Source organism: Rana temporaria, chromosome 2, assembly GCF_905171775.1.
Source record: "Rana temporaria chromosome 2, aRanTem1.1, whole genome shotgun sequence".
NCBI lineage: Eukaryota > Metazoa > Chordata > Amphibia > Anura > Ranidae > Rana > Rana temporaria.
The window spans coordinates 428577487-428593143 of NC_053490.1; the positions used below are offsets into that span (position 1 = coordinate 428577487).

A 15657-nucleotide genomic window follows, 5' to 3' on the forward strand; every position below is an offset into this window, starting at 1 on the left:
CCATCAGAGCCCTTCCCTTTATTTCATGGTACACGGCAGGGATGCCCCTTGTCCCCCCTGCAGTTTGTCCTCGCACTGGAGCCTCTGGCAGCTATGGTACGGGCCTCCCCTAACATCATGGGCTTTCGCAGAGGACAGGGAAAGGAAAAAAAAATCCTTATATGTGGACGACACCCTGTTGTACTTGGGAGATAATGGACATTCCCTGAGAGCAGTGATGGACCTAATAGATCAGTTTGGACAGTTATCAGGCTTTGCCATTAACTGGCATAAGTCGGTTCTGTTGCCACTGGATCCGTTACCGGCGCCTTTGCCGGCGGACGTATCTCACATACAAGTGGTTTTCTCATTTAAGTACTTGGGAATAGTGGTGACCGGGGACACACAGGACTACATGTCTCTGAACCTGAAACCCATACTACAAAAATTCCAACAGAAGCAGGCCAGTTGGAGTAGACTACCCGTGTCAGAGACTGGTCGCATAAATATAATTAAAATGATCTGGGCACCGCAGCTGTTGTACATTCTGCACAATGCCCCAATCCGGAAACAACAGTACTGGTTCCGGCGCATAGAGACTCGCAGTTTAGCTCTCTCATATGGAGGGGTAGCAAGAATCAAACTGGCAACTCTACAACTCCCCAAGGACCAAGGAGGCATGGCGGTTCCGCACAGGTTGGGATCTCGGGATGGTGTCAGTCCCCTCCAGAGTTCTCCTCCTGGGCCCTGGAACAGACTATACTGCCCTATCTAATATGGAGATGGGTAGGGGTGCAACGGATCGTCACCGATCCGTGATCCGAACGGGCCACCCCGTTCGGATCGGCACACTCCGCGATCCGCGGAGCGCTCCGGAGCCTAGGCCTAGGAAAGTCCCCGGCTTCGGCCTAGCTCCGGAGCGGCGGCCATCTTGCTCCACCCAGTCTGCTTGCCAGAGCCCAGCGTGACACGCCTCCCCGGGGAGGCGTGTCACGCTGTGCACTGGGCTCTGGCAAGCAGACTTGGAGACAGTGAAGCACTGGTGTGAGAGGAGAGGGGGGGGGGGGGGGAAAGAGCAAATTCAGGGGTGGATTATAAAGAGGAAGCAGGTGAGGCTGTTTGGGACTTGTTAAAAGTACTATCTTGATGTTTTTACAGCAAAATATATATATATATATATATATATATATATATATATATATATATATATATATATATGTGTGTGTGTGTGTGTGTGTGTGTATATGTGTGTGTGTATATGTGTGTATATATATAATTTTTTTTCTTTTGGACCAATGAAAACGGACCCTTTTTTTTTTTTTTTTTTTGCTGATCCGAAAATGATCCGATCCGTGACCCCTGATCCGAGGATCGATCCGATCCGTGAGTTTTTTGATCCGTTGCACCCCTAGAGATGGGTCTCCCTAAAGTTCCCTCCACTTGCCCCACAGTCCAGTCACTGATGAAAATCTGGAAGAGGGTTAAGACCACATTGGGATTGACAGGCTTTCTCCGTCAGACACCTATTTTGGCTGTTTTTTCCATTTGAATTTTTGTTGTTTTTTCATGTTTTGAATAAAGACATAGTTTTTTGAGGAGTGCGGCAATCCAGGATTTTTCTTTCATCTCATGGTAATTGAGCACAGCCAGCACCCTCTTGGTTTGTTGGGACGGAAACAATGGGGATTGATTGTTTTTAGAGCGGTATACTTTTCTTCACTACAGCAACCTGGATTTTGCCTTCTCTTACCAGCTCAAAACATATTTTTCCCTGCACCGTATCTTCTTATTTGTGTGTGTCACACACCATGGACAATCCCACAACCCCCGATGCCTATTACTTCCAAACCAGCTGCAGTCATTTCTGAAGTGGACATAGGATTTAGCAGAACCCTAAAGGCTCCATCTGAGAATCCGCTTCGTTCCAGTCAAAGTTGTCTGCTACAAGTCCCAGATGAGGATATATCCCTGAAATGCACCTTTCGCAGACTGGAAAGCCTTATGGCTAAGGAAATAAAAGCATTCTGGGATGTTAACACTCTTGAGGAGTATTTATCACTGGAACAAATTCCTCGAGGACTACGCATCAAAAAGTTTCCAACCTTTGAGTTCCCCAATGAGGAGTCTAAATTGGAATGGACTAATACCCTCTCAACATGTTCTTTTGAACTAATGAAAATCATTGTAGATTTCAAACAAAAGGAATTGGATAGAGTACAAAAGGAAATGATTCCCATACAAATGGAACTCACTGAACAACAGAACTCACCTGGCTATAATGATCTGGACAAAATGAGTAGGTGTTTTCTCTTTTTGGGGACATTAGGAACATTGCATCTCCTTTATCATCCTTCTTTCTAAATAGGCACTAATTTTGTGCCTCAATTTAAATATATAATATAAAAAATAGAAGATAAATGATAGTGGAGCTTTCCAACAGGTTCTGCCCTTGACACATACCGCTGCGTCATTTCAGGTTTGGTTTTTGTTCATTATGTCATTTTTTGAAGAAAGTTTTTTTTTTTGGAGCATATATATTGCTTCCTTTTTTTTTCTTTTTATATAGACATTACAATGACTATATACGTTTAATAATGACATGCAAACCAGAAATGCGCAGCGACATAGTGCATGGTATCATAACCACACATATACCATTTTAATTAAAATATCGTATTTTTATACATATACATTTTGTTTGTTTTTAGACATACAAAAGGCTGCAGTCTTCAGAATTTAAACAATCTTTATTTATTGCCTATTTCACCCTATAGCCACATATGTCTACTTCACAACCTTTTTATAATGTCACACAAAATGTATTATTATTTGTTGTTGTTCATTCAACCTTTTCACTGGTTATGACATATATATGTGTCTCACACATGGGGTCTCTCCTCTTTTTTTCTTTCTCTTGTTTGGTTTCACCATCAAGAGTTTGAGAAATGAGATTATTTTATTCACAAATCTTTTCAATCTCATACACAGGAGCACCTCATGTGTGATACATCAAGGAAAATGGTGTTCCTTTGACTAATGATCACCTGGGAGTGTTTGGTGAAACGCCCCATTCACCTCTTTCCCTCCCCTATTTAAGCACACTTTGGTCATTTGTTCACTAGCTACGAGTAAGCATCACAGGATGCGAAACATGTCAGCTTTTTCCTAATCCACTTGGTTGACTGTATGAATTTTGGCTGTTTTTTCCATTTGAATTTTTTTTTTTTTTTCATGTTTTGAATAAAGACATCGTTTTTTGAGGAGTGCGGCAACCCAGGATTTTTCTTTCATCTCATGGTAATTGAGCACAGCCAGCACCCTCTTGGTTTGTTGGGACGGAAACAATGGGGATTGATTGTTTTTAGAGCGGTATACTTTTCTTCACCTATATGGCATAACCGCTTTTATACAGACTTGACCAGGGTACCCAACAGGTCGATCTGGGAAAGGGCGGGGGTTAGATTCCTCATCCAAATACCCGACAGACCTGTCTTAAAGCCGTTCACCCAATTATTGAGCGAATTCCCTGAACTCAAAGGCCACCGCTTTCAATAAATATACAACTGCAACATGCCATTAGGTATCAGAGTAGACAATCTAATTTGCAACTAGAGGAATCCACGTTCCTTGAGTCCATATTTTCGGACACTGAGAAGAAGGGAATCATTTCTAGAATCTATATCCATCTATTATCACACATACAAGCCCCTGACCCGTTACCATGTAGGGAGGGGTTGGAGCGAGATGTTGGACCCATCGATGGCGAGCAGTGGACTCAAATACTGAGAGTGGGCCCCTTGGAATTCGTATCAGCGGCACAGACACTATCCCACCTGTTCATACTACAAAGAGTATACCGCACTCCTGTGCAGTTACATAGGTGGGGTAGGCGCGATTCCCCCATATGTCCAAAATGCCAGGCCCACCCGGGTGATCCAATTCATATGCTCTGGCAATGCCCCAAGCTAGTGAGGTACTGGAATACCAGAACAAACAGTGTATACCAAGTTCAGCTTGCGGTGGAACTGCTAATGTGTTTTTTAGGTAGCCTAGATGAAGACCTGTACCTCCTTTCAGTATACATTGCCCTCACAAGGCTCCTATACTTAGTCAGGAAGCCGATTGCTTGTTTGTGGCTATCAGCACTCATCCCAAGGGAGGCACAGTGGATGCAAATGGTCAATGATACTCTTATTCGGGAAAAAAAACACATAGAAAATCGCCAAATAAATTTACCAACATCTGGCAGAGTTGGTTAAACTCCCCAGAGGTGGCACCACCGCAATTGGCTCTAGATAGGCTGTTGATGGGATAAACGGGGCTGTGGTGCTGTTCTTGAAGCCGTATAATGTCAGGAAAGATGAGTGAGGCGCTAGGAGAGCTTTGCATGCTTGACAGATTTAAATCCCTTGTGGTATATCAATGGTTGGACCAACACTTGTCTATTTTACTTTAATTTTATTTTTTTGTTGTTTTTTCTTTTATTAGTTGAGCACTAGGCTGTTCATCTGCTTGTAACCAGGAACTCAGGGTTTAATACAATGTTTCTTGGTTGTATGATTTCAGTGTTGGCTTTATAATCAACGCCACTCTTATGTTGCTGTGAGAACTAAGGCCTCATTCACACGACGGGCCGTTCAGGTCCGCCTGCATCCCTATGGAGCGTCGGATGTCAGCGGAGACATGTCCACTGACATCCGACCCGATCCGCTAAAAACAGACGTATGGGGGCCACGTCCCCATCCGTCCATGCGGATCGGATCGGGTAAGATCTGATGAAAACGGACATGCTGTCCGTTTTCATCAGATCGCTCCATAGGACACAGCGGTGCCCGACAAGCCCCTCCCCGCTCAGTGAGCAGAGAGGAGCTTGTCATCCGTCGGCTCAGCGGAGATCTGCAGACTGATCTCTCGCTGAGCTGGCGGACTCCGTAGCGACGGAGTCCGCCTGTGTGAATGAGGCCTTAAGACTCCTGCTTTTTTTTTTAATGTATCATACGTATGCAATTATACCATGTAATGCCTTGGTTTCTCATTAATAAAAACTTTTTTGTTGATAAAAAAAAAAAAGAAAAAAAGAATGCTAAATAGACCTAAGATAATATAACATTTTAAACATAACAATGCACATAGGGCACCTCTATTTTGCTTTAGTACTAACCCTCAGCACTTGCTCTAAGTTCTCCAGCTTGCTGTGCAGTCGATGATTCTCCTTAAGGGCAGAATCTCGTTTTTCAGTTACCACAGATAAGTGTCTCTTCAAGTCAGCATTTTCAGCTTCAACCTAAAAAAGCAGATTTAGTACAATTAAAAAGTTCTGTTATACTAGTTGTCTCCAAACTGCAGCCCGAGGGCTGGATGTGGCCCTTAGCTTCCCTTTATTTGGCCCTTGGGGCACTATTCCTTGCACTGACACCAATGAGGCATAATTCCTCCTGTTGATGCCAACTATGGGGGAAATTGCCTCCCACTGACACCAACTATGGGGCACCATTTTTCCCCACCAACACCAATGATGGGGCACTATTTCTTCCACCAATACCAGTGATTGGGGCACTCTTCCTCCCACAAACACCGACAATGGGGCGCTCTTCCTCCCACAAACATTGGGGGCACTCTTCCTCACACAAACGCCAACATTGGGGGCACTCTTCCTCACACAAACGCCAACATTGGGGGCACTCTTCCTCACACAAACGCCAACATTGGGGGCACTCTTTCTCCCACAAACGCCAACATTGGGTTTGTATTCCTCCTACTGACACCAACCATGGGGTACTATTCTTCCCACTGACACCAAACATACGGTACTATTCCACCCCCTAATATTAAAAGATGAATTGCTTACTCCCACTGACACCAGGAAAATTTCTACTCCCACTGGCCACAGTCCAGCCCCTTAAAGTCTAAAGGACAGTAAACTGGCCCTTTGTTTAGAAAGTTTGGAGACCACTGTTTTATACCAACATGTATAGGAATTAATGCCTACCTTTGCTGCCCACTTTACTGAGCCGCAGAGTCGTGAATTTTCTTCCACGAGGCGTTCATTCTCGCTTTGCACCTCTTGAAGTTTGATTTCCTGTTCACATTTAAAGACAGCAAAATATCTGATCAAACATTGTAGTTTCACCACTAGAATGAATTTACAGTGCTTTTGACAAATGTGTAGCAAACTAAGCTTCTCATCGTAGATTTAACAAACGCCAAAAATGTTTCAACAGAACCTTATAAACTGTCCCCTCACTTCCATATGGAAAGGGAGGAAAATCTACAACAGAGACACAGACAGCAATAAAATGCCAAGTGGTTCTAGCCTTTCCCTACTCTGTTAAAATAAATGTATTTCTTGCCGTTTTGCTGATAGAGACTTCTATTAGTGTAGGCTATATAGATTTAGAAATACTCATGTTAGGGCCTGTTCAGGTTTTGTGCAGTTATTCTCACGGATAAGTGCAGGTAACTGAAATGGCACCTAGAAAACAATAACTTTCTATGTATTATGGTCACACTAAAACACTGTATCTGTGTTCCAGAGATGTGCGATATTATGCAACGTGTTTGCATAATATTGCACAAGCACACACATAAACATGTGGAAACGCACGTAAGTTAAACATTCCTCACACCCACAACAATTTGGTCAGAGAAAACAAGCCTTAAAAACAAAAAAAAGCCTGAAAAATGTGCATTAAAATGCATATAATTGTGCATAAAAACATGCCGAAATGCAACTGACTGCAGGCCCTCTATGTGCGTTGTAGTATGAACAGGCCCTTAAAACAAACAGTATTCCAACGGCTAAAACCAGCTTCAGGTGAGCTTGCCCTTCTACCAATGAACTTCTGTTCGAGCATCTAAAATCCAACAGGACGGTTGATCAGTGCTACAGGATGTAGACTATGGCAGTGGTTCTCAACCCTGTCCTCGAGTACCCAAAAGGCCATGCTTGCAGGTTTTCCTTTATCTTGCAAGGTGCTTTAAATCAGAGTCAATGGCTTGGTATTTTGGACAGCTATTTTATCTAAGAGAAATTACCAAAACATGACCTGTTGGGGGTACTTGAGGACAGGGTTGGGAACCACTGGACTACAGCACCGAACTGTGCATTCTAACCAAAGGGAAGTCTTCTCTCTGACAGAATACAATGACACAGTGGGGAGGATTTCACCATCCACCTCGAATGTGTGGATAGGGAAATCGGGTCAGTTTTTTCAGCTGAACAAAAAACTGACTAATGAATGGGAAGCCTAACGCTCTTCCAATACCATTTTGACATGTTGGCATATCTTGTCCTACTTGGGACTCTTCCCTTTTACACATGAAACCATTATGATTTTTTATTTGGCAATGTACCTATATTTTGGCCAATTATTTTTTGGCCTTTCTGGAGCTCATTTTGTTTGGAAATCTCAAATTTTGAAGTGCAAATTCATTATTTTAAATAATTAGTTTGGAAACCAGTCTAATATGATTTCCCTCTTCAGCTGCATTTTACATTTTGATTTTAAAGCTAAGCTGGTTTTTCATGTGATATTTCCACATTTTATTATTTGCCTGAATATTAAAAATATTACTATAAAACATGGCTCTGACCTAGAAAATGGAATCTGCACGTAAGAGTTAAAGTTTTAATGCCAAGAACTCTTCTTTCAAGACATCTCTCAAACTAATTAAATATTTGCTTTCAAGTGTAGATTTGCTTTGGAATGACAGTGGTATGGATATCAAGATCTAAGCAGTGGAAAAAAAGTTTTGAGCACAGAAAAGAAATTCTGTCACAGAAACATTTGTGATAAAAAAGCTTACCACGAAAATGGGAACACTGTCACACAGGTCTTTTAATGAATTGCGTGTAAGCAGAACTTCAGACTGTCCTCTAAAACCAAGTATGCACTTACTATTACATCCTTCCAATGAAAACTAAAAACCTAAGCAGCCCGGGAAAATCCACACCAAAGAAATTGTAGTTCAAATTGAAATTTTTAGTCCACATAAAGTTTTAGATGAATGTTTTGGGCAAATAAAAGAATATAATACTTTATGCAAACAAATGGACATCCTTGATTTTCATCTGTCATACCGGGATAATGCCTACAGCTACAAGCATCATCCCGGTATCTTTTTTTTTTTCAACCAGCAATTCCGTTTTGTAAAAGCCCTCCTAGTGCCCGATTAGTAGCTTGATTGCTTTTACAGGCAGGACAGGAATCCCCCCCCCTCCAGCCACCCACCGGCGCCTCGCCAGGCTCTCCTGTGTGATTGGGGAGCCCAGTATCCGATCCAGCCATGCCAACGGGTTACCATAGAGCTGGCCAGAGACCAGAGGGTCCCTGGCCAGCTCTATGATCCTGGGAGGCCGAAGAAATGCCATGATGTAATTTCCGGTTCTGGCACATGTAAACACTGCCCTTTTTTTCTGGAGAGCAGAGATCAATGTTTTTTTTTTTCTTTATCTCATGCTTTCCAGGGTAGGAGGAGAGATCTGGGGCCTTATAGACCACAGATGTCTCCATAAAGAGGACCTGTCATGCCTTATTTCAATCACAAGGGATGATTGCATTTCTTGTGATAGGAATTAAAGTGATACAAAAAAAAAAAAAACATTAAAAAAAGGGACAGTGTAAAAATAAAAATAACATCATTAATTACATTTTGTTTTAAAGGATCTCCCCATGCAGAAGTGAACGCATACGTAGGTTGCGCCTGTATAGGTAAACAGTGTTTACACCACACGTGAGGCATTACTGCAAATGTTATAGTGAGAGCAATAATTCTAGCACTAGACCTCCAACTCTAAATTGGCAACATGTAAAAAACAAATTAAAGCATTGTCTATAGAGACTTATAAGTACCGCAGTTTGGCGCTATTCCACGAGTGTGCGCAATTTTAAAGTGCGAGATGTTAAGTATTCATTTACTCAGTGTAACAGCATCTTTTATATTTTTCAAAAAAATGCGACCCCCCCCCGCTGAGCTGTTGTGTTCTGACAGGGGAAAGGCCCCTGGAACACTCAGATCAGCGCTGTCAGGCATTGGCTGAAAAGGGGAAGGCCCCCTGAACACTCTGATCAGTGCTCTCAGCCATTGGCTGAGAGCATTGATCAGGAGCTTGGCATGCTCGTCCGACAGAAGCCGGCCGTTTAAGACCGTCTGCCATACACACGGGTCAAATTGAACCGGTCGATGTTGTTTGGCATTTGGCCCGTTAACTGAAGAAAATGTCAAGTATAAATAACAGTAATTTTCTTACCAATTCTTCACATCTCTTCTGCTTTTTCTTTACCTCTTGTTCTAAGATTTCACATTCTTTCCGCTTTCTTCTTAGTTCAACTTCCTTAAAAAAACAAAGACATAAAAATGTGTTTATGTATGCAAACAAAAGTAGCCTGATCAGGCTTGAACCATTATTTTTATCTCACAGAAATGAAGATGATAAGGAAACAAAGTTCAATATGTAGCCAAAAAATCGGACATATGATGACATTATGCCATATGAGCTTTCAGGTACCAAGCAACTACAACCTACATACAGTATATATATAATAAAGTTAATCTTACTCCCTACTAGAGTCACCTCAGTTTTTCCATTTCCTCCACTGCTGCCAACCTCTGTTAATACATTTCCAGATATCCTCTGCTCTCAAAATGTGTCTACCTTACATGTCACAAGGACCAATTTATCCACTCTGGACAGGCTTTTAAAATTATCCTGTAAATTTAATTCGGAGTAACAAAAACTGAGTGCTACTTAAAAGCTTCCCGGACAAAGTAAAGTGGCATTAAATTCACATCATTAAAAGTACTTTTCTGTATTCTTCAAAAATCCTGATTGATCCTGATGTTATAAGTTTCTACCTCCTTGTCTGTGCCTCCTCTGCAGCCTAAGATTGTTGTAGTCACCTCTACTGAGTATGCTCCAGTTTCAGTTCCCTTTTAAGCTGTTAATTTTGTATTTTTTCATATCTGTGCAGTCCACATGACTATAGAGTCCCACACGTGGACATATGTACTATGGATAAAATGACAGCCCAATCCCTCCACCCTCCATGGCCACTAAACAACTACACACAATGGGGGCAGGATATTACATGTTGGATAATGAAAGCATCTTCTTCCTATAATTCTACGCACATAGAACAATAGACAGACTGGAGGGGCATGAAACAGGCTGTTCTTGCCAGAGCCTCCCCTAGATAGCCCACAACTAGTTTTTGCACAAAAAAAGTTCAAATACATAAAATTGTATGACAATTTAAAATATTTACTTGATATTATTATTGTTCCTTTGCATTTCAAAAGGCAGTTGTTTGTTTTTGAACATGTGGCCGGCAGCAGAGCCTCCTTCCACCAATGTTTGCCTGCAGATGGGCTGGGAAAGAGCTGGGTCACATGGCATGTGTATAAATTATGAAAAAAGGTCCTTCAATTTTTTTTATAAATGTTAAATTCATACAGTGCCATCATCCATATGCATAACGAGAAGAGATGGTGTAAATTAAACAGTGTTTGTTTAGTAGCACTAAAAAAAATCCTAAGAAAATTCTAAAATTAAACCAAACTAGAATTACACCAAAAGCATGCTGGCCAGAGTCAGTAGATCTGAGGTCACCAACAACTCCCTCAAGAAAAAAAAAAAGCAGAAGTAAATAACGATTTTACAGTTATAGTAACAAATATAAACAAATTGAAACCGCAAAATTTATTCACCAAAAGTGCCTATCTGGGGAGAAACTAGCTTTGATAACTATAGTATCAAAACATGCAAGATACCATTTATCCTAATAACAGAAGTAAACACAAAAATACCAAAAACACAAGTGTTAGGGCTCTTTCACACAAAGCGGATCCGTATTGATCCGCCCTGTGTGTGTCCGTCGGCTCAGCGGGGATCATCCGTAAATCCCTGCTGAGCTGTCGGTGGACAGGGCGGTCCCCGCACACTGTGCAGAGACCGCCCTGTCTTTCCTCCGCTCTCCCCTATGGTGAATCGGATGAATACGGACCGAAAAATAGGGTTTTCTTCCGTCTAAAAAAGCGGATCTTTGCGGAGGCGGATCTTTACTGATGTTAGCGGATGCATCATCCGCTAACGTCCACAATCCCATAGGGATGCATTACAAGTCCGTAAACGGACTTGTAAAAAACGGTCCGTTCGTCTGCCCGTGTGAAAGGGCCCTAAATTATGCACTAATCACATATATTTTATTGCCGTGTATTCTTATTAAGGAAATTCATGCTTTTTATTTGCCCTTGTGACCGTTATCACAGAAAGTGAATATATAAAGTATATTACTATAAAGCAAGTTTTATGCTATAAAGTATATAGTGGAAATCAAAACTAAAACTTGCAAAAAACAGAAACTGAATATAAAATCTATCCTGAACCATTAGATTTTAAACCATTAGGTTTTAGTTAAACTAAGAGAAAATGTTATTTTTTTGGGGGTAGAGTGGAAATGGTTTTATCTGGTTTTTAGTGCTGTCTGTGCTCCCGTTAGATAGAGCCACCCTCTCTGACTGTCCTGATTACTACAATCACTGAGTGGATGTGAAATAAAATCCAATAATTTCAATGGGCACCAGAACAGGAATAAGGGGGAAATCTTCCAATGGGGACACTAGTTCTAGTGACTTTGTTAACTACCAGGCATTTGATAGTGGAGTGATAAATATTTTACACAAGCAGTGCATCCGAATGCTTACAGTGCCTTGAAAAAGTATTCATACCCATTGACATTTTCCAAATTTTGTCATGTTACAACCAAAAACGTAATGTATTTTATTGTGATTCTATGTGGTAGACCAACACAAAGTAGCACATAATTGTGAAAGGAAATTATAAATATTTTTTATTTATTTTTTACAAATATCTGAAAAGCGTGGCGTGCATTTGTATTCAGCCCCCTTTACTCCGATACCCCTAACTAAAATCTAGTGGAACCAATTGCCTTCAGAAGTCACCGAATATTAGTAAATAGAGTACATCTGTGTGTAATTTAATATCAGTATAAATCAACAGCGGCCCGTCCATAAGGGGCACCTCCCCCCTAATCTATGCACCGGCCCCCAATCTCCATCCAGGGTGCCAGATGCATAGAGTTCTACAGGGTTTATTTTTTTTTCTTTCTGCAAAGCACGCGATTATATCCAGAGGCTCTAATTGGCTTCAAAAAGGTTGGGCTCGGGGTGCAGAGCACTGCGCTTTGAGTCCACCCACTTGTGACAAGAGCGAATCAATAAGTGACCGGATTGGCTCGGAGGAGAAGCTAGGGAAGCCACCGAAGCCGCCCACGAACTGAGAAGGGCTGGCAAGCAGTTGTTAGAGAACCTTAGTGAACAAACAACATCATGAAGGCCAAAGAACACACCAGACAGGTCTAGGATAAAGTTGTGGAGAAGTTTAAAGCAGGGCTAGGTTATAAAAAAAATCCCAAGCTTTAAACATCTCACAGAGCACTTTTCAATCCATTATCTGAAAATGGAAAGAGTAGGACAACTGCAAACCTACCAAGACATGGATGTCCACCTAAACTGACAGGCTGGGCAAGGAGAGCATTATTTAGAGAAGTAGCCAAGAGGCCCCTGGTAACTCTGGAGGAGCTGCAGAGACCCACAGCTCAGGTGGGAGAATCTGTCCACAAGACAACTACTAGTCATGCACTCCACAAATCTGGCCTTTATGGAAGAGGGACAAGAAGAAAGCCATTGTTGAAAGAAAGCCATAATTTGTCCCATTTGCAGTTTATGAGAAGCCATGTGGGGGACACAGCAAAAAATGTGGAAGAAGGTGCTCTGGTCAGATAAGACCAAAATAAAACTTTGTGGCCTAAAAGAAATACGCTGTGTGTAGTGGAAAGACAACACTGCACATCACCCTGAACACACCATGAAACATGATGGTGGCAGCAACATGTTATGGGGATAAAATAGAAAGACAGTGCAATACAGCATTAATCCTTTAAGTGGATTTTTTATTGTGTTCCTATTTTTATTCTTTTCAACACTCACTGGACTCTAGCGCTATGTTGGTATTTTTGATTTAATTCATGTTTTGGGGATGCTTTTCTTCAGCGGTGGCAGGGAAGCTGGTCAGAGTGGATGGGAAGATGGATGGAGCCAAATACAGGGCAATCTTAGAACAAAACCTGTTAGAGGCTGTAAAAGAGACTGGAGCTGAGGGTCACATTCCAGCAGGACAACGACCCTAAACATACTGCAAAAGCTACAATTTAATAGTTTAAACACAATTATGTGCCACTTTGTGTTGGTCTATCACATAAAATACATTTACGTTTTTGGTTGTAACCTGACAAAATGTGGAAATATGAATGGGGTGTGAATACTTTTTCAAGGCACTGTATTTTGAGGGGATTGTGATGGCTTCATGAAAGTAAAGACAATGAATATTAAAAAACAAACTAACATTTGATAAACGCCTTCCCTTTTTATGGTATGTTCAGTTATGTGGTTATCACTCCCATATGTTGTTAATCAAGCTATTCATTGTAGTCACCATGCAAATAAAAAAAATTGTGTAGCCTTGACACAAACTTTGAACAAGAAGGATTACAAAAAAGCTCATACCAATAACAAATTAAGAGTGGGAAAGGGGTCTTTTCAGGAATAAACAGGGAAAAAGGGGACCCTCTATAAAACGAATGATTTGGAATACTGCCCCTTAGATTATTTACAGTATATATTAACAGAAATGCTTTGCAAGTGATGCAGGATTATTGCGATTTGGAAAAGTATAGTTAACATCTGCAATCACATTCACAACAGCTGTGGTATTTTCCCATCAATACTTACAAACCACAAGGAAACTCAAGGGAAACTTTAGCAGCAAAAAAAAATAAAAAATCAATGAAGCTCATTACTAATTTAAACAGTGGGTATTCTGTTTAGCTTGTGATCAAGTCATATGATGATGAATGGTTATTGTTTGAATTTATATTTCACACTGTCACAAATGTCAACCAAAAGCTGACCTTCTCAGATCAATGTTGTTCTGTCAGAACACTAGACACCCATTGAGGAGGCACAGTGGGAAGAGGACTATGAAGTTTTTCTATGGCACAGATTTTTATTTTCTACGTGATTGTTGCATTTTAAGTAACAAAAAAACTAAACTTAATATGCTATTATACAGGATTTATATAGTGTCAACAGTTTGCACAGCACTTTACAATAAAAGAGACAGAACAGTTACAATACAGTTCAACACAATAGGGGGGCCCTGCTTGTGACAGCTTTCAATCTAATAGGGGGGGGGGGGGGAGTGGTACACGAGGTAATAACTGAGGAAGGAACTGATGGAATAATTAAAAAGGTGGGATAGGCTTCCTTGAAGAGATGAGTTTTAAGGGATCGCATAAAAGTGGACAGAGTAGGAGATACCTGTAGCTGGACAGATTAAGGTAGGGAATTCCAGGGGATAGAAGAGGCTCTGGAGAAGTCCTTGAGGTGAGCATGAAAGGAGGAGAAGAGAGGTAGAGAGCAGGTGGTCTTGAAAACAGTGGAAAGGACAGTTTTGGGTGACACAAAGACAAGCTTGGCAATGTTGCTTGGTGCCGAGTTGTGGATGGCTTTGTAAGTTGTTGTTATGTTTCATGTTACTCATTGGGTGATCGGAAGCCAGTGAAGGGACTGGCAGACAGGTGTGATGGACATTGAGAAGTTGGTCAGGTAGAGGAGCCTGGCAGCAGCATTAATGATGGACTGAAGGGGATGGCCTGTGTAGAGGTAGGCTGTTGAGAAGAGAGCTGCAATAGTCAAGGCGAGAGATAACCTGGGAATGAATGGGTAGCTTGGTGGTCCCATTGCTTAAAGTATAAGTTTACCTTTGAGATCATGTAACATGCAGTCGCTCAGTGATCCGCTGCCTCTCTGTGACAGCAGTACAGGGAGAAGTCCCCCCCCATACCAGCTGTTACTTTTTGAGCGCGGCGGTGCGGAGTTCCGTGAATGTATGAACTCCTTTGCAGCTGTCAGCTTGTAGTTCTCAACAAACTACCATGGGCTCTGTTAAGTGCGGTGGTAGTTTATTGATTCTTCCGGTCAGTGTGAAACGGTCTGCGCTTACGAAGTATGGGCAGACAGCTTACACCGACAAATCGTCAGATCTGCATGGCATTAGCAATCTGCTGAGAGTTGGTGCAATGCTTTCCAGGCTGCCAATTTTTTTTATTGTAAATGAACATTTTTTTTGCCTGCAAAAAATTTTGAACTTATCCTTTCATTTTCTCTGGTTTAGCTTGTGAGCTGAATTTTTTATTTTTTTTAAAGTGTATGGCTATCTTTAGTGCCGGTTAACACGGGGGCAACCCGACTTACAGCGCGACTTTGCAAGGCAACTTCAGCGCAACTTGGAGCAACTTACAACGCGACTTGAAGTTGCCTCCAAGACAGGCGACTTTGGCTGTGGCCAATCACAGAATAATCAGCTCTGTGGGAGGGGTTTGCCTGAGAAAACTACTTTCTTTTCCTGTAAAAGTTCCTTCAGTTAAGACAGTGATCTGACTTTGGAGGAAACTTCCATTGAAATCTATGGGTACAAGTTGCCTAGAAGTCGCCTTGAAGTTGTACAGTAACCTTTTCTGAAGTCAGAGCGACTTCAGTAGTGTACATTAAAAGTGTACACTTTAATTGAATTTCTCTTGTCGGGCGACACAAGTTGAA

At 41.6% G+C, this 15657-nt stretch overlaps 1 protein-coding gene across 5 annotated transcripts in view; it reads right to left on the reverse strand.

Moving 5' to 3' along the window:
* The window catches only part of TSPOAP1 (TSPO associated protein 1), a 317131-nt gene that overhangs the window by 87110 nt on the left and 214364 nt on the right, over positions 1 to 15657 (reverse strand). For all 5 annotated transcript variants that reach the window (XM_040338277.1, XM_040338276.1, XM_040338275.1 and 2 more), the window contains 3 exons: positions 9230 to 9313; positions 5969 to 6058; positions 5141 to 5263 (listed from right to left, as the gene is read on the reverse strand). In XM_040338277.1, coding sequence (XP_040194211.1) covers positions 5141 to 5263; positions 5969 to 6058; positions 9230 to 9313 — 297 coding nt within the window. The remainder of the gene's footprint in view (positions 1 to 5140; positions 5264 to 5968; positions 6059 to 9229; positions 9314 to 15657) is intronic.